At 47.9% G+C, this 22947-nt stretch overlaps 6 protein-coding genes across 6 annotated transcripts; 4 read left to right on the top strand and 2 right to left on the bottom strand.

Annotated features, from left to right (window-relative positions):
* Nucleotides 1–483: 483 nt before the first annotated feature.
* Nucleotides 484–2224, top strand: SPPG_09524 (uncharacterized protein). Its single transcript, XM_016757696.1, has one exon. It carries the CDS (start codon nucleotides 724–726, stop codon nucleotides 1423–1425), a length of 702 nt encoding a protein of 233 aa, XP_016604357.1. The 5' UTR covers nucleotides 484–723; the 3' UTR covers nucleotides 1426–2224.
* Nucleotides 2225–2741: 517 nt separating this feature from the next.
* SPPG_08221 (uncharacterized protein) lies at nucleotides 2742–3653 on the top strand. Its single transcript, XM_016756382.1, has one exon. It carries the CDS (start codon nucleotides 2903–2905, stop codon nucleotides 3470–3472), a length of 570 nt encoding a protein of 189 aa, XP_016604356.1. The 5' UTR covers nucleotides 2742–2902; the 3' UTR covers nucleotides 3473–3653.
* A 1077-nt stretch (nucleotides 3654–4730) lies between these two features.
* SPPG_08220 (uncharacterized protein) lies at nucleotides 4731–7174 on the top strand (the record flags this gene model as incomplete). Its single annotated transcript, XM_016756381.1, has 11 exons — nucleotides 4731–5153; nucleotides 5210–5311; nucleotides 5368–5508; nucleotides 5576–5735; nucleotides 5807–5910; nucleotides 5972–5987; nucleotides 6049–6413; nucleotides 6471–6500; nucleotides 6562–6601; nucleotides 6665–6885; nucleotides 6953–7174. 11 exons carry the CDS (start codon nucleotides 4731–4733, stop codon nucleotides 7148–7150), a joined length of 1800 nt encoding a protein of 599 aa, XP_016604355.1. The 3' UTR covers nucleotides 7151–7174.
* A 137-nt stretch (nucleotides 7175–7311) lies between these two features.
* Nucleotides 7312–19429, bottom strand: SPPG_08219 (uncharacterized protein). Its single transcript, XM_016756380.1, has 24 exons — nucleotides 18961–19429; nucleotides 18714–18887; nucleotides 18524–18645; nucleotides 18340–18446; nucleotides 18206–18266; nucleotides 17848–18147; nucleotides 17307–17779; nucleotides 17026–17229; nucleotides 15831–16955; nucleotides 15006–15757; nucleotides 14604–14945; nucleotides 13533–14527; nucleotides 13212–13470; nucleotides 12097–13150; nucleotides 11861–12032; nucleotides 10995–11794; nucleotides 10815–10932; nucleotides 10314–10754; nucleotides 9481–10234; nucleotides 9163–9409; nucleotides 8590–9096; nucleotides 8334–8504; nucleotides 7897–8272; nucleotides 7312–7807 (listed from the first exon to the last, which is right to left on the bottom strand). The coding sequence occupies exons 1-24, from the start codon at nucleotides 19293–19295 to the stop codon at nucleotides 7482–7484; spliced, it is 10215 nt and encodes a 3404-aa protein (XP_016604354.1). The 5' UTR covers nucleotides 19296–19429; the 3' UTR covers nucleotides 7312–7481.
* A 274-nt stretch (nucleotides 19430–19703) lies between these two features.
* On the top strand, nucleotides 19704–21437 carry SPPG_08218 (uncharacterized protein). Its single transcript, XM_016756379.1, has 2 exons — nucleotides 19704–20369; nucleotides 20425–21437. Exons 1-2 carry the CDS (start codon nucleotides 19840–19842, stop codon nucleotides 21272–21274), a joined length of 1380 nt encoding a protein of 459 aa, XP_016604353.1. The 5' UTR covers nucleotides 19704–19839; the 3' UTR covers nucleotides 21275–21437.
* Nucleotides 21406–22804, bottom strand: SPPG_08217 (uncharacterized protein). Its single transcript, XM_016756378.1, has 2 exons — nucleotides 22290–22804; nucleotides 21406–22221 (listed from the first exon to the last, which is right to left on the bottom strand). Exons 1-2 carry the CDS (start codon nucleotides 22742–22744, stop codon nucleotides 21615–21617), a joined length of 1062 nt encoding a protein of 353 aa, XP_016604352.1. The 5' UTR covers nucleotides 22745–22804; the 3' UTR covers nucleotides 21406–21614.
* Between the last annotated feature and the right edge of the window lie 143 nt (nucleotides 22805–22947).

Genomic DNA, 22947 nt, shown 5'->3' with positions numbered 1-22947 from the left:
CTGCTAACGTCACTCATCTCTGGCTGATATCTCCCCATCTTTATCTGCCCAGTCAGAGGCCTGCACGGTCTCGAGCCACGAGCCACGGCAAGCTATTCCTCTCGACAACGTCCCAAGATCAGCTTTTATACACGGAAGTACAATAATCTGCACAACCTGATCAGGATCAAACGATGGGGTCCTTCCGACGCAAAAGGGATTAGCTGGTGATACCACGCTGTGCATTTTTCTTGGGTGCGTGCTTTTGTCGATGATATCCTTGTCAATGCGTGTACTAATTGGATTCGTTCAGATGCATACTTTGCGATATCTCTCAGAAATGTCGCCTGGACCGTCGAAACCGTCCTAACCCTAAAGGAGTACCTCTGCGCTCCTATGTCTCACATCCAAAAACCTGGTTCAGCTGTTTGTTTTTGACAAGCGTGTGGATGTCTCAGTGGGCTTTGGCGATCATCCGATTACACCCCGCAACAAAATGAGAACACCAGAACATCACCCAAGCCCACATCCTATCACACAACTATGACCCCCGCAACAAAACGGAAAACCAGGAACCTTCGAAGACGTCAGGTGCCGAAGTGATTCTTACCTTCTTTGACTCATCGCCACGTTGCAAACGGCGCATGTGTGTTCGACAATTTCCTTCCTGGAGGTTACTCAGTTTGGGCGTCAAACCAAGCACGGATGGCTGGGGCAGGTTTATTGGAACTTGCAGGGAGGTGAATGCATTCTCTGCAGTTGTTGTCGTCTTGCAGCTCTTGCACTTGGATATATGCTCGGTGTTTGCTGCATATCAAGGTCTTCAACGTCTCGGACTGCACGACCAGGTCCTGCATGAGGTCATGCGAATCATGGTCTTGGTCTTTCCCCTACTCCTTGTTGCTGCAGCAAAGCCCTGCGCAAGTCCTCCACATTCAGGTTCTTCGCCATGCGCCGCTCCATGTTCAGCTTTTTCGGCGCCGTGTCGATCACGTTCTTCGACGTACTTTGTTCACCCAAAATCCTCGTGATCGAATCAACTGCCAACATGCACTGAATTGGAGCCCCCATGTAGCAGGTCTGTCCGAGGTTGGGGACTCCTGTTGGGCCGACCCATCTGAGGTAGCGAGTCGATGCCGACACCGATGGCTGGATGTCTTCAATCGCCCTTTCCTTATACCAAAAGCTGTAATATGGACGATGATCTTCGGCGAAGGCGGCCCAGAAGAACCCTCCCAAGTGATCTTCCAGTTTCAAGAGGCTTTGCAGCCTCTTGGATACCGGTGGATTAGCCATCTCTCAGTACGGGACATTGATCATCTCATAGCGGGCCATGAGAGCACCGGTCGGATCAAGCCATCGTCGCTCCACAAGAACAGGTTCGTGCGCGAGAATGCACTTGATCGCCTCCTTCACGTTGTGGTAGACGATGTAGTGGTTCTTTGAATTCGCGGCAAGATGGGCTGTTCTTCCTGCTTGACATCCGCTCTTGAGCTCCAGATAGCGTGACTTCAGAGTGGCAGCGGCGGAAAAGAGGAGTGCTCCACGGTTGGCCAGAATTTGCATCGATGACGGAGTGTCAGTCAATTCTCGCCAGTCTTCTTGTCTAGCCAAACCCAGTATTAGTGCGATTTGGGTGAACTGTGAAGCGTCGGTGTCCTTGTCCAAAACCGGTAGACGCTCTCCGGTGCTTGGAGGGATCTTCGCTATCATCGTCATCTTCTGAACAAAGTCGTATAGAACGCTCAATGGAATTACTGTACGAAATGTTCCATCGGGTCGCTCCAATGCAAAATCAAGAATCTTCCTATCGGTGACGATGACGCGGGTAGCATCGGCGGCGGATCTCCAATACAAAATCAGAGGACGCTGATTCGGTGTCGACTACCGAGCTAGAAGCTGCGGCGTATTTCCTCAAGTGACCTGTTATACAAGTCCCGGAAGAACGAAATCGTTGAACACACCTGCGCCGTTTGCAACTGCAGAGATGCGTCGAAGAAGTTTGAGAATCACTTCGGCACCTGACGTCTTCGTCCTGCAAGAGTCCCGTTTTGTTGCGGGGGTCATAGTTGTGTGATTGGATGTGGGCTTGGGTGATGTTCTGGTGTTCTCATTTTGTTGCGGGGTGTAATCTAGTCGGCTTGCAAACACACTTGTATAGCTGTTCCTTTCTAATATCATAAACTGGCACTGATTATCTTCCCGTTCATTTCATCTTTTCTCTTTGGTTTCTTCAATGGTTCGGATATCCCGCACGGGACCACGGAAAACCAGTGTATGGAGTCCTACAATGGAGGTACTGGGCTGTAGAGGGTAGCGTCCCAACCACTGCCAGGAAGCCCTCTTAGCATTTGCATTTACAATTCCCTTCCAGTGAGCAGAAGATGTGAGTACCATTCTTATATTGCAACTATCCTGCTTTCGCAGTCTTATTGTTTTGGAAAGTCTTTAAAACAAATGATCTTATATTGGAACTATCCTGCTATCGCAGTCTTATTATTTTAATAAGTCTTTAGAACAAATGGACTTGGATATTCAAAGTGGCCTGGTCATCTTACCGTGGCTCGAATAACACTTTTCTTATATCGTGGGCATGTCTAGCGATTGCCATGCTGCTGTCTCGTAACTCTTTGCAAGTCGCATAACACTGGTACGATGTAAATGTTGCATCTATCGAACGAGTTAACCTGCAACACAAAGTATTATTCCACAAACAATGGGATCAGAGATTTCATTCCTGATATTCGAAATTGTTGACCTTCGCGTTCCACGACTCTGCTGACCACAGCAGGTTTTTGCTTAAAAACGACCACAAGATTGTGTGCCGACCCTGCACTGACAAAGAAGGGATTGGATGAGTGACAATCTTTCGATGTTCGCGGGAGTACAAGTCCGCTGTCGTATTGCAGGCATATAAAGGGCCATGTCCCAGCGACTTCCCCTGCGTATCGTTTGTCTGCGGGACAGGGCCTTGAACTGGACCTCATCTATACCCATCATGATTCATCGCTTCCTCATAGCTCTCTTTTTAACGGTGTCTGTCCTCTGGGTCAACACTCTGGCCTCGCCCATCCTTGAACGCCGCGACAAGGCCTCTCAGCTCGCCGCTTGGAGCCAGCCCACAACGGAAAGCTACAATTCATGGGCAAAGGCCCACGACAACCAATCCTCGGCCCCCGAGTTCAACTGGCAAACAGACTATTGCTCCAAATCCCCAGATCAGCCGTTTGGCTATGACTTTCGCATGGCTTGCTGGCGCCATGATTTCAACTATAGGAACTATAAAGCCATTGGCCAGTTCACCCCCGAGAACAAAGCCAGGATCGATAAGGCCTTTTATGAAGATATGAAGAGGGTTTGTGGAAGTAGTTCGACTTGCAAGGCCACTGCTTGGACCTATTACCAGGCGGTCGTTGCCGCTGGCCTGCAGGCTAGTGCGACACAGTATCAGTGTTTTCTGTATGATAAAAATGGGCCTCCGTTGAAGAAGTAGTTTACTAGCGGAGGAAGCAAAGTGGGAGTATGTGTTGTTCGTACATAATTATAAAGTGCAGCAGGTATGTGTGTATTGGTTAGAATATAATGTAGTTATGATATCCTCTTGTATGAGTTTTCAAATCAATTAGTTCTCGTCGTGCCTAATGATGTGGATTCACACGCTGGGTACTCATTCCAAGCATTTAAATGAAAAAGACCAAATAGTGCAATCGTCCTATGGGTCCACGACCGTCTCAAGTCCCGGACAGTCCTTGCCGCAAAACCTGCCAGTGCGTCCATGTGCATATCCACCTCGTCATGTTATAAAGAAGGCTGAAGCAGATACCTCATTAAGCTCATAGATCTCGATCTGCGATGTCGAGGGTAACGCTGATGACGCACTGGGTCTCAGTAAGGTACTCCAAGCAGCTCAAGCCGCAGAGGAGCAACAGTACAGACAGGCAACAACGAAGATATATTTCGTTTGGTACTCACAAGGCGATTGCAGATGCTGAAAAGTGGCCTTTTGTGAATCCACACTGATATGGCTAGACTATATATGTGCACAGTAAGAGATGCCAGCACCCGTCGACATTGGGTTTTTGATTCCACTAGCCAGACTTTGGGCTTTTCAAATCAGAGAATCTTTTGAATTATGATGCTCTTTGAATGTTTCTGGATCCTAGTGTGCCCATCCCGAACATCTCGATAACTGCTTTCACACAAATGTGATTTGAAGCGCAAATATGGTGAGTTCCTCTTCTGAATAACATTCTATTGGGTCTGGCTGGCGGTTATGCATTGTTGGTTCGGCTCATCAAGCAGTCCCTGGAAGATATCTACTAGCAAGGTTGGTAACACATATTTACTTTTGCCGTGGAATGCTCGTCTTGCACGTGGCAATGGTACCTTTAAAAGTACGTTTAACTTACTGTAATTTTTTTTACGTACCATAGGTTTCTCTAGCAGTGTGAGATCATTGGTCAAAGAACGCAGCACAGACAGCAACCATAAGTGACATATTCACGCTGGGTAAGAAGAAGAGCCTGCGGGCGCTCTCCCAGGGTCTGACAAGGCTGGTGGTCTTGTCCTTGAGAAAAGGTTGTGTCATGAAAATAGCACATGGAAAGTTATAAGATCTCGCCTATTAGTGGGCCGCCTTATATATGGCAACCCGTTTTATAATCCATCGGAATTTCATCGTGCCAAAACTTGCGAGAAGATCTTGCTTCTTCCGATCACTTTTAGTTAACGTTCATCTCCGATTCTTTACCATGCCCGCAACTACAAAGAACGGTCCGACTGTTAAACCCGCTCCCGCAAACTTTACCAATGAACTGGCGTCGGATGTTTGCAGAACGGCAATCCCAAGGATTGTACGAGCTTCCACACCTTCTACACGTGGATTGACTGAGAGTCAACGTAATGAGCTCTTTCCAGTCCTCGATCAGGACGAGCTTGAGCGGCTTAAGAAATTCGGCTCGATTGTGCATGTGCCTAAAGATACCATCCTGGTTCATGAAGGAGAAAGTAACTACTTTCATGTCGTATTACATGGAAAACTGGCCATTGTACTGCCCTATGGCGATGGGACTGAAGAGCACATTGCGGATATTGAAGATGGTATGTTCACCGGAGATACAGATATTTTGAATGGGAGATCGGTTGTGCGTGTGAAAGCAGCTGTAGACTCAGAGGTAAGCAATGACTCTTAAAACCGTAGCCATTGCCTGTCTAATGTTGGCCACATAAGGTTCTGGAGATATCCCGTAGCAACGTACAAACAATTATTCAGACGGATGTTGACCTGTCCGATAAGTTAATGAGGACCTTCATTGCCCGCAGAGTTTTTCTGGTGAGTAAAGAGTTCTCCATACGGTTGCCCTTCAGAAGACGTAACCTTGTCATCAGGTACAAGGACACAAAGGCGACATCATCTTACTTGGCTCTCGCTATTCTTCCGACTGCATGCGTCTAAAAAGTTTTCTTTCTCGTAATGGATACCCGTACTTGTATGTGGATCTCGAACAGGATCCAGAAACTTATAACATCGTAAGGCGGATTGGCCGTGCATGTTATAAGAATGGAAACCCGTCTTACCAACATTTCTTGCCCACAGCTCAACCATTTCGGTGTATCTGAAGAGGATCTGCCGCTTGTCATTGGACATGGTAAAGATGTCCTCAGGTGCCCGTCAGTTTGTGAGCTGGCTCAATACCTGAGAATTACATCCGACGTCGATGAGGAAACCGTGCATGAGACAATTATTGTTGGAGCAGGTACGTTGCATTACCACGCTTAGTGGATGCGGCAACTGCCCAAGCTCGAAATAGTAATTCTTTTTCCAAAGGCCCAGCAGGACTGGCTGCTGGAGTTTATGCTGCAAGCGAAGGGTTGAGCACGGCCATGGTCGAGCAGGAAGCGCCAGGCGGACAGGCAGGGTCATCGTCAAAGGTATAGTCTAGTCGTAATTTATTGTATGCTCACTCCCTTGAACTGAACTAGCCAAATTCAGATTGAAAACTATCTCGGTAAATACCGATCGATACATGTTCCTGTCTGCAAGGTGCAATTGAATATTTCCTTCCATAGGGTTCCCCCTTGGCATATCTGGCCAAGACTTGGCTCAGGCAGGCACTCTGCAAGCCATGAAGTTCGGCGCCAAGTTCATTATTCCAGCCAAAGCTCAACAGTTGGAAGCTGGTCCTGGTACTCTTTACAGGGTTCATCTCCACGACAAACAGTCATTAAAAGCGCGAACCATTATCATCGCGTCCGGGGCCAAGTATCGTCGATTAACCCATATACCACATTGGGAGGAGCTTGAGGGTATCGCAATATTTTATTCTGCAACTGGACTGGAGGCGAGGCTGTGTGAGGGCAAGGAGGTCGCCATAATTGGTGGTGCTAACAGTGCCGGGCAAGCCGCGGTATTTTTAAGCAAATCGGTAGCAAAGGTATGTTCATCATTTATCGCCACTGGAAGACAGCGAAACTTGACACATTATTTGTAGGTCCATATGCTTGTTCGTGGTTCTGGGCTGGTCAGTTATTGATGCCGCAAACATAGATGTCTTTGCAGTCCTGATCTTTTCTTACCCCTAGTCCGCTACCATGTCGAAGTATCTGGTCCAGCGTATCGAGGGTAAGTCGTGCAGTTTTTTCTCATTCACAGGAATGAGCTTGAACACGTCCATAAACGTACTAGCAACGCCAAAGATTGTCGTGCATACTCATACCGAACTTGTTGAGCTCCATTTGTCGAAAAAAAACGGTATTCAACTGGAAGCTATCACTTGGGAGAATAACGAGACAAAGCAGCGAGAAACGCACCCCATTTCAATCATCTTCTGCATGGCTGGAGCTGAACCCAATACAGATTGGCTTCGCGGCTGTTCGATAGCAATCGACGAGAAAGGCTTCGTTCAGGTGAACATTGTCGCTTCACTATAGACTTTCGATCACATTACTAACCCAATTTTGCAATCGTTTGAAGACGGGATCGGACATTACCCCCGAAAAGCTGCACGCAGCAGGTTGGAAGCGGAAACGGCAGCCAATGCTATATGAAACTACGCTTCCAGGTGTCTTCGCCGTTGGCGATTTGAGGTCCGGAAACGTCAAGCGTGTTGCTAGTGCAGTTGGGGAGGGATCGTGTTCTGTACAGTTGATACACCGTTTTCTGGCCGAATAGGGCTACAATATAGGACTTCTTTTCACATTGATAATCATACCAGTATCTTATTTAAAGGAGCGTCATACCCATCAGGAAGCAGGAGTAGATTGCCTATTGTACACCTGCCAGGGTACAACATCCCCCGGACATCTGTTATTGGAGCACATTTTGCAACCTAGTTCTGATATAAACATATTTATTGTGGAGGCATTTTTAAGTTTACAATACAGGTGCAACCGAGCTTTCGCACAGAGGAACCTTCCGTCGCGTCTGCCCTCCACGCGGACCGTCTGTAGTTGCCGGTCTGTTCCCCACGTATATATACAAAATCTATCATACTCTTCCCAGTTCAAATTGGCCCGGCAAGTCCTTCCAAAAGTGTTACAACCGTCCTGCTATCTCCAACCAGGTTTGTTGCCTCAAGAACAGCTGTAAAATTAGTTCGGTAAGCTGATATGCCAGCAGGGAGTGGGATGTCAATCGAGAGGCTGCTTCCGTTGCCGGGAACTGTTATCGTTGACCGTGGGTAGACATTAAATGCCGAAATAGTCCGACTGGAGAAAACTCCTAGCGTATAGGTAAGCGGTCCAGTTGCGTTGGAAATTTGCGGACCGGTAATAAGTGTTGCAATGCTATACGGGGTTGTGTCCAGGTTCCACGACAACTGCACCGTTGCTACAGTGGTACCAGAAGAGATGGATGTGGGTCAATATCATTTGAACTGACGAAGACGGAGAAGAGGACAGAAGAATTGCCAACCGTACCAGGGTCTGGAGGTCCAGGCGTTACGATAAACAAATCGCTTTGTGCGTTGGCTGTCAATCCCACTCGATTAGTAGCCCTCACCGAAACGCTGAGTGGTACACCAATTTCCACCACAGGTGCATTCAATTTCACTTCGTTACTAGCGTTGAACCGTGTCCAATCAAACACGGGCGTCGTATCTCCAAGTTTGTTCAATTGCATCTCCAGATATGCGATTCCACTTGTAAGATCACTTAGTCCTACAAGTCTTATGTAGAGATCTGCCGCCGAACGAATGTAATAGACTCCGTCGTAGTATGTAGTCAGCGTTCGCAAACTAGGGTCCAACAGTTGGATGGTGAACGAGGATGGTGGGCTGTTCGTGAACCCAACCGCCTGGATTAAACGTAATTAGCGATTCGGCAATTGGTTAAACAACGATCAATTTGATGTTTACCGCGGATGTCGCCATGATGGATAAACCAGCTTGATTAACAGCTTTGACGGAAACAGTCACTCGGTCACCATCGCCCACCGTGATCAGCGTGCCAGATGGAATCGACACATTTGTGTTGACGCTGGTGAAATTCATGAAATATGTGGGTTGTCCGACTTTCCCAACCGCATACTAACAAACCATCAAGCGAGTCAGCAATGGCAGCTAATACCAATTGTAACCGACCAGATTTGTGAGTCTAGCTAGAGTAACTGACCTGATATTCAACAATTGCAGAATGCCCATCCACAAAAACGTTATCCCAAGTGGCCACAACTTCCACGCTTCCAACTCCTTGCACGAAGTTCATGTCATTGAAAGCCACTATCGTTCCCACAACTTTTGGCGGAGTCAAGTCAATCATAACAGGGGAGCTATGTGCGACTGTGGTCAACCCAGCAGCATTCTTCGCTATCACAGATGCATACAAGTACGTTCCATGCTCAAGGTGTAGCCCAGAGAGTGGAAGCGAAGTTTGGGTGGAGAGGGACGTCAAAGGAAGGATTTGAGGTCCTCCGTTCGTTGTTCCGATTTGTACTTCATATTCAACGATAGGTGATTCGGGGTCCGTAAAATGCCAATTCAGGGCGAAGGTTGGATCGTTTGCAATTGCTACGGGTCCACCATTTCCAAATCGAACACTTTGAACTACGGGTGGAGTCGTGTCGATCGTCACTCCCCGTGAGAAGACGGTGCTCGTCCAATGACCAGCGGCATTCTGCGCCTACAATACCGGCAATGGAACACATTAGCGCTTGCTGACCATAGGTTATGCAAACAGATAATTTACCTTCAAGCGGAAATGGTAATGCTGCCCATGCTCTAGCTGAAGATCTGTCACCTTCGCTCTGGTGTGCATCCCCGCCGATCGTGGAGCTCCGACGCAAGTACTATTGTCCAAACAAATTTGGTACTCGTATTGTTTTAGTACGGTCTCAGAGTCAACGAATCCACGCCAATAAGCTTGCAATTCTGTGGTAATCGCTTGATATGCCGTGGTAGAAACAGATGTCAAACTCCCATCATAGATCGTACCACTAGCAGACAAATAATTGTAAGTCAGTTTGCAAATCTGTGGCCAACCATTCAAACAATGCAAGCTACGTACACAGTTGGGGGCGTTATGTCGCAAGTCAATGGCGCGGAAGTATGTATACTCGGAAGCCCAGTGTTATCCCATGCTACAACCGTTACATAATATGGCACACCTGGTACGAGTGCCGCATCAAACGAGACGTTTGTCAGCGTAGGTGCGGAGCCTACAATGAACATCTGACTTGCTGTTTCGTAAGGTTTGTAGCCTGCAAAGATATCAAACCGCGCCACTTGCTTTGCACTTGTTGGAGGGAAGATGAAGGAGTCTGTCCAGTTTGCGGTGATACGGGTGGTATTATCTTGAAATTGAACCGTCTCATACTCAAACCCAACGTCGGATCCATAGCCTACTATTCGAACCGCAGTGGGAATAGCACTATCGTATCCGGCGTTCACAAGTGGGTTGATTTGGAGCATGGTGAGATCCACATGAACTGGGGTTGATTGAATACAGTCACGTCGAGTCACACTTTCAGTCCGGTCACCGTAGAAGAACGCACATACTGTCCACTGGAAGGGACCTGCTTGTGCAAACACAGCTAATGTACTCAAGGCATCAATCGTAAAAAGGGCAGAGGTTGAGCGACCAGATGTAACAGCAAACACGTTGTTGAAGCTTTCAATCTGATAATAGGCGGCATCCGTGAAATCATTCGGCCATGTTATCGCCCAGGTCCATGGTGTGAGACGGTAAGCGGGATCGCTGGAAGCCAAACCGATCGTAGGTGTACTATTTGTTCTCCAGGATGTGCTTTCAACGGGCCGCCCTACAAATGGAGAGTTGAAGTATCTATCATTATGCTGACCTCTGGAAACACTTTCTTTTCTCGAAAGTTTGAAACTTACGCATATGCTGCAGCCAGATCATTGAAGACGTGCCGTACACCGCGTCCGTAGGAACCACTGTCAAGTTCACCCAGGTAGTGACATTTCCCAACCCAAGATCTGGTACTTGACACAATATTTGAGCTTCGGCGCGGTCGCTCAGAGAGAGTGACGTTGATATAGATGTCGAATCTGTCGCCGCGTCAAGGGTATAAAGGCAAGTGAAATTCGGCTGTATAGCGCCATCTCCTGAAATTATAAAGTTATTCAGACCTCGGCCTGTGAGCGTGATTGCAGAACCATTTTGGGCAACAAAGTCGAGCACGGTCGGCAACGCGGCGTCAATGGTCCATTGAAAGGGTGGATTGGTCGTGGTTTGTACCAAAACATCACCATTTGCGCTATACACACGGCCGTTCGTAGCTGGACGAGACCACAACCCGGCAGCGTCCCGTGCGTAAACTTTTCCGAAAGATTAGAAAGTTAAGCAAAGGCGTACGAGTAGCAGAGCAAGAAGCAAACCTGTTGCAAAATACATTGCCCTGTTGCGTAATTCTGCGGAGAAAATTGCAGAACAAGTCTCACAAGTGTCGTTCACTTCCACGGTTGCGACTTGCGCGCCGTAAGGATGAAGTCCGACCTAGCAAAATAGGCGATAAGCTGTCCGCTTGACAACAAGCAGGTATGAAATGTCACACTCACATCCACTCTGTACAGGACAACCCCAGATGCGGCATCTGAGAATCCTTGGAAATTTACGCGGAAATTGGTAAGATCAGGTAGTATGCTTGGGGTGCTCAAAGGCGAAATGGTAGAGCTGGATTGATAATCGGTCATCGCCGCCGAGTCGCTACCTGATTGGGAGCTCGTCGGAATTGTAGGGGAGGGGGTACCATTCGAGTCAGATTCAGTTACACTGATGTTATCGGACGAGATACTTGAGCTGGCTTCGGAATTGCCGACGCCGGAAGAGATGCTTGATGCAGCTCCGGAACTGCTGACGCCGGAAGAGATGCTTGATGCAAATCCGGAATTGCTAATGCCAGAAGAGATGCTTGATGCGACTCCGGAACTGCTAATGCCGGAAGAGATGCTAGATGCGACTCCGGAATTGCTAATACCGGAAGAGATGCTTGAGGCGACTCCAGAACTGCTGACGCCGAACGTAGCTGCACTGGTAGAGCTAGCCCTAGGCACAGCGCCCAAGAAAGTAACATCAACGGCTCCTGCCGGGGGCGCTGTTGAATCAACCATGAAAGACCTTGACTTGACTTCGCCCACAACACGAGAGCCACTGGTTGCTAGCACCACTGCCACATATTCACGACCCTCTTCCAGAGTGAAATCCCCTGTTGCGGCAGTAAAGGTCCAGGAATTTATTCCACCTGGAACTGTCGTCGGAGGTGTCATGCGCATGCTGGTATACTTTTCATAAAGTCCGACATCATAGTTTGCAATTCCTGATATTGGGGCCGTGGAGAAGTCCCAAGTAATCTGAATAACTGAAAGATGACCGTTATCACTATGATCGTGAACATGTTTCAAATGCAGAAAGGTAGGCACCATACCTGTTCTGTCCAGATAATAAAGCTGATCAGAATGCGATGTCATCAACGTAAAATTACTATCCTGCGACGGAAAGCCAACGGTAACACTGCCTCCTGATGGTACACCAGCATCTATCAGAATAGGAGGTGACACCCCAACTGTGAACAATCCGGCGCCATTGGTCGCTTTCACCTGGAACCAGCATTTGTGAGCTTAAATGCGCGACAAAATATATGAGCAATTCATTAACGGTTACCTTGACATAGTATGTGGAACCTATCGTCATGAGATGTTCCATAACCAAATGCATCTGGGAAATTCTGTCATTCACGGGCTTCCAATCAAGGTTGCTGCACGGTAGAGTTCCATTTGCAACTGGAGATGAATCCACGCAAACTTCGTAAAGAGCGATTCCACTATCCGCATCCGTGAACCCGGACCAAGATGCTGTGATATGATCGACAGAGTCCACAAAAGGCTGATGTATGTAAGGGATTGCACCATGCACCACCTTTCCAATGGCAGGTGGACTGGAGTCTATGATCTTGCCGGACGTTGTCGCTTGATCCGCCAACACTCCATTCGCATCGAAAGCGTAAACTGTACCATAGAGCGTCTCTCCATCTGTGAAGCTTGTATCACTCAAATCCAGGTCGAATTGCCTTGCGGAGCCACTGAGTCGTACCCATCCTTCAACATCGTGCTGCTTTGCCCTGGTCCCTACGGCAACAAGGAAGTACGATGGATGACCAGTAACTTCCCAAGAAAAGGAATACTTTGATGCTAATCCAGTGTAAGGACTCCATGCGCCTTCCGGCCCGTCGCTGGCTACATACACGATTCGAACAATGTTGTCGACTTCAAAGGAGCGTGTCACTTCTTGGGTCAAACCCGCTCCATTTGTGGCAACTACCCGAGCAATGTACTCAACGCCAGACGACAATGTAAGCGATTTGCCGGTCGCGAATATGGGTGTATCGGTGGGAGTCAACGGCACTACATCCTGCAGCCCATATTCCGTTTCGATTATCCATCCTACAGATACGACTGAACTTTCCAAGTCGTCAAAAGTATCCCACATAGCTCGCACATTATAGGATCCATCTGTGTTACGGACAACGCTTATGGAGGTAATTCCTGCGTCCGAAACTGGACCGGTATAGTCAACAATGACTGCCGGCGATATGGATGTGGTACCCAGACCAGCGTGGCTGTAAGCAGTAACCGTGGCGTACAAGGTCTCGCCGTTAAGGAGATTCAATCCAAGTGCCATTCCAATTTGTTGCAAGCTTGACGCCTGACGAGTCGACCTATATTGAAAAGCAGAAATTAGCACTGATTTCGGACGCTCTCACACATCATCAAACTCACACAACATCATCCCAACCGGGGTAACTTCCAACGCCCCAAGCAAAATAGGCAATTCCTTTATCATCCGTGTTGGGCCATCCATTGACATAGAATCCACCCCACGATATCGTCAACGATGTGGAAGAGGTCACAAACCCGTGTGCATTATTCAGTGAAACTGTTCCTTGCACCGGCGGGGTAGGACTGTACATAATACCATCAGTGCAAGCAACAGTGGAATTCCCTGATGCAAGTTGAGTGACCGTAACGCATGCGTATACTATAACGATAGTCAGTTTCAAGCCAGCGATTACTTTTTGCAAGACATTAATAACGGCTAACCTGTGTGATATGTCGGAAGAACAAAATTCGGAATTTGGAAAACGTAAAACGGGATCGGATTATCCAGCACCTTCGTGCTGTAGAGTATTATCATTGCATTGGCGATATCAACCTGCGTCGTCGGAATTATGTTGTCAAAGTAGTTGGGTGCTTGGGCACTTGCATTGTCGCCCACACTGTACGAAAGGGTTGCCAGCGTCTCTCCACCAGCAGCAAATGCAGGGAACCCAGCCCATCCGATGGCATAGCTGCTATTTGGCGTTACCGAGACATCCTCAAAGAAACTATAGTCGTCCCCACCCTTGGGCTTCCCGATAACCGTCCAACTCGATACATCAACGGCTGTAGGTTGAAACCACGGATATTCAGATAGCCAACCGGGCATGATAAATTGCGTGCGGTTGCCGAGTAAATCGACAGCTTCCACAACGCATTCCATGTCTTGCGACCACAATACCTCGGGTACCCCGTACGGCCAACTAACCGTTCCCACAAACTCAGTGTCGGTTGCATTCGCCCGAGCATCCGTCCATTCAGAAAAAAACGTTGGGTGGTTCTTTTGTCTAAAGGCGACTTGCAGATACTGGATAATACCGAACGGATCCTCAAATGGGGGCCAATATGCCTTAAGCAACGAGTCGCCAAGGCTTCTGTTGCCGTCTTTCTCATTCAAATGGATTTCGCAATAGTTATTGGTTGGGGTGAGCGGAGGAGTTCTGACGGGCCCTTCCGAAAGTACCACAATTTCCTCATTCGAGGTAACAGTCGATATCACCGTCCCTGAGTCTACCAGATTAAGATTGAGCAAGTATGCGCCGGCACTGCTCGGTAACGGAAGGACGGCGTCCAATGTTTTTTCAAACGCGTATGTATTGACTGAAGATGGATTTGTCGGATTAGTGATTCTCACTTCGTAGGTAAGATTGTGCAAATCTGCGTAGGATCTGAAGCCGTTCCACATTACATGGAAAGTTGCATCCGGGAGCGCAGGAAAGCTGTAATGGTTGCAAAGTAAAAGATCAGCTCAGATATACATGTTCTCAGGAAAGTTGCCCAAAGAGGAAAACTCACAAGTGGAGTGTAGCAGCGTTCGTGCTAACCGAAACTCCATCTAGAACTTTCAAACCTGGTTGCTCGGTGACCTCAATGTTGACGATTTTCACTCCTGGTGACCTGACAGGCTCACTGGATAGCCCTGCCACATTGGTCGCATACACTTTCCCATAGCAAAAATCCCCCGGCCGAAGTACGACACCTGTATAGTTAAGGAAAGTGTCGGTCTGGTTCGTCATGAACGTATACTCCTGCTGATTTGCAGGCAGTGTGACGGGCTCTCCAATCGTGTTATTGTTGCATACGAGGGTGAGAGTGTAATTGGAGAGAATAGTCTCGGCGTCTATCCAGGCATCCCATCTATAAATTCAAAAGATTTACTAAGTTACTTGCACATATTTGCAACACACCCATACTTACCCAAAACGTAGCGCTGTTGCGTTCACTGAAGTCTGAACAGGCACACCGAACACCGGATGCAAGTCTCGCACACTTCCAGACGGGATCGGCGGCGTAGTGTCCACAACTGCTGGTGAACTACAAAAAGCGCTGGTGACATTTCCATCGAGCTGATAACCCGCAATGCATACTTTAACCATCGAATGAGGACCGTGCTGGACCGGAACCGTAATTTCAGTAATATTTGCCGATACAGTGGTACCGGTTAGCGTGCTATTAATCTCAGAACCAACGGGTAAAACATAATAATTCCAGTGATCCACGTCTTCGGTAGGGGACACACAACGTGTCCAGTCGACTTTTATTGTTCCAACTCCGGGCGACGGGTCATTAGGCGATACAATAACCGCCGAGGCACAAGTACTGAGATCAGGTTCAGGAGTTGTAACAATGATCGACACAATCTTTGGACCGACAACCATCCCAGCGTAGTTGACAGCTGTGATCGCCACCGTGAAATTAGAGTCCACAGGTATAGCCGCCGGGGATTGGAAAAGGATGGTATCCGAGTCGTATCGTATTCCTGAATAGTCAGCAATATGGACCGAGTCAACCGCCAAGCTGACATTGTAATATGAAACGCCAGGAATATGTAAAGCGGCCCAGGTAAGATTGACTACACGGTTGACCATCCATCTATTTTCCTCGGTACTGAAGGTCATGTCATTGTCAACGATAAGACTTTTCACGTACACAGTGGGCACTCCATTATCCTACAAATTGAAAATGAGCGTAAACGACATCATGAAGTTCTCAACAATTATCAACCAATTTTGCCCAACTTACCAACACAATAGGCCAGCCGCACGTCACTGTTGCACTCTTCTGAACTGCTCCGTACGGTGAAATCGCATGATTGACTGCAGCAACTGCTACATACAGCATTCCTGATTGCGTTTGATTTTGGCCCAACGTGATGTTAAAGGTCTGACTGGGTTTCGCACCCATATCGTCATATCTGTCAACCGCTGCATCAGGAACAAGCTGCCAACCACTCCCAGATTCCGGCGGCCAGACAAAGTTCTTCTTTGCGCAGTGAAGATTGGTGTCAACCTTATAGGCCACATAATAATCTCTCACACCACTCTCAGTGTCAACAAATCCCACTGCCGATATCTTCAGTGGATCAGCACTTTCGGGATTATATATGAGTTGCTGCGCCTTGACAGAACCAACTCTTGGCGGGGTTGCGTCCGGAATGACCCGTGCGGACTTGGAGGTGGAAAAACCGGGAATGTTGCGGACCGCAATTTCTACATTATATATCTGTTCATGCAAGGAAAACCCGGACCATCCATCCGCTATGGCAAGCAGCGATCCATCTGTCTTGTTCAAACGCTGAAGGATTGGATATGTGCCGTAAAAATTTGCAATCTGACTGTCTCGAGCCACGAAATCCGCTACACCAATGTTCAGTGCGATGCTTGACAAGGCTGACTCCGGCTCGTATATTCTGGTGTCAATCTTCATGTCCTTAAGGTCACCGTACCAGTACATGCCCAAGTACGCTTTCTTGGACGGGAATATCATTGACGCAATGTTGGGGTCCGTCCCGTCGTAATACACACCGTAAGATTCTTGCCAAACGGAATTAGCAGCAGCATCAAACGCAGTGACAGTTGACCGGAAAACGCAGTGAAAGCAATCGACGCATTGATATAATGTGCCAACATCCCGGCACTCGGAAAGTGCTGTCAACACATTACTGTCGCTAAAGGTGAATTCCTCGGTATTTCCCGGCAGGATCTTTGTTGAAATAGTGCAAGCCGGTGCTCCATTTAAGCCTGGGAAGAGAGTGCCCAAGGAGCTATTACAGCCCCTCAAAGTAGTCAGCGGCAATGTGCCGGCATTTGGCGGTAGAATTATGTAATCCAGGAGAGGTTGTTGCGAAGTAGCATCAATATACAGAGCCTTGACCATGCAAAAATGCGCATTAGAACGATGGGCTAAGCGAGTCAGCGCTAGCGTAGATGCAACTTACCTCTTTAACGGTATGTTGAACTATACCGGTAGCATCATTTCCAATACCCCGAAACTTTGAGGTTTTATCTTGCATGAACTTCATTACTTTACTATTTCCTTGAAATGCCAAATGCCATGATGCATAAAGGGAGTCCGATTTTGTCCAATAGAATCGGTTTGTATTATTAATCCCGAAACTATCTAAAGGAAGGTCGCCTTGTGCCTGCCGTCGTTCAAAAAATGTGAGCAATGAAGTTGAAGAAGAGTATCGCAGTAGAAACGAAACCAAACTGAACTTACATCCCGCAGTGCGTCAATTACTACTGGTCCAACCTTGAGCAACGCGATGTACAGATCGTTGCTTGGGGTTGATCCTCCAAACACATTATCAGGACTCAATCCCTTGAGGTTGAGTGCTATCCCGCTGACAACACACGACGCCTCCGACACATTCGGAAGCAAAGAAAAGTTTGTACGAAGTGGATTGATGAATCCCAGCATATCAACTTCCAAGATCATAGGAGCTGCGTCACTTCCAGCGAACTCCGGATCAGAAGGTGCAGGACGGTTGACAGGCTGCGGAACACAGGAAAGGGAGTATGACAGTTTGGCGGTATTCCGATCTTGGGGAACTGTCCAGGTCTTGGTTGTTGATACAGACAACAGGTTTAACGCTGTGGCGGCAGTTCCCAAAGAAAGCCGATCATCTATGAACAAAGGCGATCCGTAATTAACAGATGGTTTGTCATGCGTCAATAACCATTGATAAGGATCTGCAAAAAAAGAACAAAAGAATAAGATCGCAATATTGGAGACACAAAAAGACCGCAGCAGCTATAACCTGGGGGCACAAAATCAAATGTTCCTACTGATTGCCAGGTGGATTTCCCAACCGAAGAGGTCATTCCAACATACAATGCCATTGATATTACGCTTGGTTGCGGCGTCGCAGCGTTAATCTGAGCCCATAAACCGACGGGTTCCCAGTTGGCAAAGTTGCAGGTCCACCAAAAGGCACGAGCAACGCGTGTCGGGCATTGTACATTTGAAGGCGGGCTGTTTGTGAATATGTACTCTTGTCCGGTTGATATTTTGACAAACTTAAATGTACGCGAGAGAACCGGCCATTGGGTGGTAGACGCTAATTGCCAAAAGCCTTAGTCACCGCTCAGGTTAGTGCAACAGAATTCAAATCGTACCGGGTGGTGATCCACCATCGAATATAATATTGCTGTATCCGCCAAAAACATATTCGTACCACTGCGGGAACATCATCGCGTGAGTAATGCGGTATCTTGCAACTGCGGTGAGGAGCTGGATATGGTTTACCCACACTTAAAGACAGTTGCGGACGCCATGGATCAATCCACGCCACAGACAGAGAGCCAACAGGTAGCTGGGCAGAGAAAGGAGCCAGCAAACTGATGCCTGGTGCGATATCTGTAAACGGTATTCGAACAATTAGTGAGGGCTTGGTTCGGAAGTCATCTAGTTATGCAATGCTCTAGAAAGCTTACAAGCAGCACATCGCCAAGCAGGTCCATAAGTCCAAGGGAACTTGCAGGTACATGTTCCCGCAGTATTGCACGCGTTACTGTTGACTGTTCCTGAACACCCATACACGGTCGCAGTCTTGAATCTGCATCTCAACGTTAGTATTGGGGTATCGCGCTACGTCTAAATCGACACCATATTGTAGTTACTTACCCAAAGAGATCCGGGTTGGATTCCTCAAAATTATTTCCATTCGTAAGCGATACCACTGGCGTGCAGGTGACAATTGGGCGTTGCGTCGTTATGGAGCATGCAGCATCAAAGCCTCCTACAGCATCAGTACGTCTTCCCCCATTGCAAACCGAACCAGCGCAAGGAACTCCTGTACTTTGAAAGTGTTAGCTTCATCTCTGGCAAGTCATTTGGATCCTTGAAACGCGCAGAACGCGGTACTACTTACGTAGTAGCAGTAGCGCAATTACATCTCCGGCATCCAACATCTTCCGTTGCCCAATAATATTTTCCCAAAGAATTTGTACATTCCCATGGCTGACCATCATTCAGCGTCATGCGGGGCCGTGCTACCGAGTAACCTCCACAATAGGGAGCTGGACAATTAACAGTACGGAAATCGTAATATCCATAACATTTGATGGTTGTTTTGGTCGGGGGAGGTCCTCCTCCTCCGCCACCAGCACGAACGAGAGAAGGCAAAAGGATGGCCAGGAAGAGCGTCAAGACATGATAACCCTGGGGTCGCGCATGCCTTGCTTCCTTGGCGCCGCTGCGCATCATGACGACCGATCCCAACGTTAGCGAATAGGATTCCAATGCGTCGATATCAAACAAAAACGAAACGATAAACTACGATGCAGGTGGACCAAAGCAAAGCAAAGAGAGATCTCGCCAAGACACGGCCCTTTACTGCGATCAGCGACCCGCGATAGAAATGCAAGAACGATTCCATACGAGTTAACATACGTTCTAGGGGTTGTCTAGTAATTAATATTGGTGATTAACACATGTTGTCTCCCAAGGGACTAACCCCCGAGTATCTTTCCACATGCGTGGGAATGTCCAAAGCTTATTTTATTCCCCTTTTGGCGCGCGCGGCTTTTAACATTTCCACATTCATTCCGGTTATATGCACATTAGATAAGCAAAAAGTCCGCGGAAGTCTTTCTACCTATTGAAGATGCCCGGGCAGCAAAGATCCGACAGTAAGAGCTGGATATTGGGAGCTCCCAAGTCTTACTTTTTTATCTATTAAAGGAAAAGCACAAAAGTCTCAAGCTTTATCTTCATCTTGAGCTTGCGGAAGCAAAAGCAAGCTTGAAACATGAGTGCACAAGATCCTCGTCCATCTACCAACCCACCCATCACTTTCTCCCCACCAATAACTACTGATGGACTCGAAGTCACAACCCTTGCAACGCAGGGTAACATCCTTTCTATCACAACAGGAGCGACGGTCGGTGGCAATCTGTACGTTTACAAAATCTCTCAAACCTCCCCCACCACCTTCACCGCGCAACGTATCTGCCAATCAACTGGCAGCGTCAATCAGAAACCGGGAGCTGCAGATGCCTTCATCTACAATAAAATGCTATTTACAACAGATCAGATAACGACTTTACCTGACGGACCAGCAGGAGTATGGGTCTGGGATCTAATGAGCTGCACAGTCACGGGCCATTGGGACACGCCAACTGGCCAAAGGCCTACCTATAGTCTAGCTACCGGAGGCTCCATGGTGTATGTCGGTGCAGGTGATGGAGTATACACGTTCAATCCAAACAATGCGACGGGAGGCCAAACTCAAAGCGTTTTTGGAACATACGTTGGGGATCCTCTGGGAACAGCTGCTGTGTAAGTTTCATTTCGCTACAACTTGCTGACAATCTTACTAATAGAACATTGATAGGACGTACCCAGCCGCTGTGGCCTCCATTGGTACGACCCTGTTCATTGGCCCCAAGCTTCCTGGATCTGGGACTATTCTTGCGTGTAACCAGCTAAACCAAACAGCATGTAAGGACACCTTAATAGCGCCAGACGACATTGGCACGTTAAAAGCGATCCCAAACTCCCCGTATATTGTCACACCCGAGAACTTGTATGCCTGGGATTCCGCAACCGAAACTTTAACGCAGATTGCCACCCTGCCTATTCCCGGGTTAGGCCCGGCCATTGGCATTGGACCAGTATGGTTTTGGCCCGCTGCCAATACGACTTTGCAAAACACTGTCTTACAGTACGATGTTGCGTCTGGGGTGTTGGGTCGACGATATGCAGCCACCGATGACGTTAATAAGAAAGCCTCCGCCGTTGCGGTTATGGGAAATCTTCTGATTACTGGATCGCAAGACGGCATCGTCAGGGCGTATGCAATCGAAAACCCAAACCCGGTCACAACAACTACTGCAACGACGACCGCGACGGCTAGTCCACTTACCATAACCTCCACCGTTCTTGTTACGCCCACCACTGACTTTAACATGTCATCAGAGGCATTCAAGCTTTATGTCGATCAAGAAGTTTCCACCGCTAGAACTAAAGTGGGTGTGGGCGTTGCCGTTCCGCTATCCGTCGTATGCATTCTTCTAGCCTGTGGTTTAGTATACGTCTTGCATCGGTGGCGAAATGAAAGGGGGAGAAGCAGTGCAAACACGAATGTAAAGGATAAGATCGTAAAGGATGAAAAGTCAGGAGCACCTGCAATCCCGGCAACAATTGCTGCTGCCGAGCAGGCGCCTCATGAAGAGATTGCCTAAGAGGTCACGAGACTGAGACCCGGAAACCGGGATGCGCGACGGCGAGGGTATAGAGTCAGGGACAATAGATTTCTGCCACTGGTGCGGTGCTAGATGTAATGCATCTAATTTGTACTGTCGGAAGCAGGTGCAGCTTAATATCATTATGAAATACTCATGAGTGGCCACAGAAACAGAACCTCTGACAGTCTATATATTCACAAGACATATCTCTCCTGTGACTAGATTCTACACTAAAAGCACCCACTCCTTTGTTATGGTATGTAGGATGAATAAGGGAACAAGAGAGAACTTGCAACATCCTATGAATTCTGATATCTAGTCTAAGGTATATCGTGATCTACAGAACAAACTGGATGATTGCGGATGTCAAAGCGATTAGCACTATGGAGTGAATAATGCTAAGACTACGGCCTTGAGGACTCGAATTGGTCGTCGTGCCATTAACCGTGCCATTGGTACTGTTGGCATCAAAAGTTGACGTAGGCGTTGGTAGGTATGTTGAAGTCGGCGTTGGTAACTCCGTGTCGTTGTTAGCCAAATGTGCCAAGTAAATGGGCCAAACATTTTGACTCTGGCCCAGCAGCACACCGCTATCATATACTCCCCAGCCATCTTCTGATGTCTCAACTTGTACGGCGGGTATAGGGTCGTTCACGGACGCATTATATTGTTGCAGAGTCACGTCGTTAAATGCGCTGGCAGAGTATGCTAACCGGCACGAATCCGTTCCGATGTCGCATCTCCCGGTCTTGCATAGGTATGTGTTTAGGAGGGACGTCCCGGCAAGAAGAGGTCGAACTTCTGAAATACCCCACATGTCTGTCAACACAGAGGTGCAGTTCCGATAAAATGGATCAAAGGTGCCTGTAACTACATATGTAGCAGTATCTTTTGCTGAGAGCAGAAATGATTGCACGAAGACGTCCGTGTTGTTGATATATGGACTATAGACATTATAAAGATATTAGGATTATTGAATAACGTTGGCGTCATTAAAAAGCATTATACTGACCGAGGTAGTCCGGCTTTCGTGGCATTCCAAGCCTCATCCAGCACCAGTCCTTTCGCCGCGCATGGTCCTACACCGACACCTTGCTCCACTACAATCGGGTCTGCACAGACGGTACAACCTGAATCGAGACACTGCACTTTCTCAACTGTTCCGGTTTTTGCAGTCCATTTGTACTGTCCGTACCAGTACATGGCGGGCGTCGACCCCGTTGCGTAATTCTCTCCCATGAATACGCAAGTGTCGATAAGATAGACTGTATCTGGGGTATACAGCGGCGTTTGACCGCTTGGGGTACAACTTGATGGTATGGACCATGTCGATATATGGAGAGTCTTTTGCCGTGTGCTTGCAGCAGACAGTGTCGCCGATTCCGATATCGTTCCCAAAGTTAGAACAATCCATGAAAGGACGAATACGAGCGTCGAACGCGCCGGGAATACTGCACAAGTTGGCATATTAGATTAGTCCTGGGGGGTAACTCAACGTCTACTTTCAGAAAGAACTCTATGTGGACGATGAAGGTTTACCCCCCTACCTAAGGTATTTAAGCTCGCAGCAGGTCCAGAACCGATAGACCGGATTTGGAGGTCTGCAGAAAGTCCATCCCCCAATTTTCTCCATATTTATCTGAAAATAGCACGATTCAGATAGATCGTAT

This window comes from Spizellomyces punctatus, assembly GCF_000182565.1.
Source record: "Spizellomyces punctatus DAOM BR117 chromosome Unknown supercont1.20, whole genome shotgun sequence".
In the NCBI taxonomy this organism is placed as follows: domain Eukaryota; kingdom Fungi; phylum Chytridiomycota; class Chytridiomycetes; order Spizellomycetales; family Spizellomycetaceae; genus Spizellomyces; species Spizellomyces punctatus.
The sequence above is the reverse complement of the archived record's forward strand: the minus strand, read 5'-3'. Positions and strand labels throughout refer to the sequence as shown.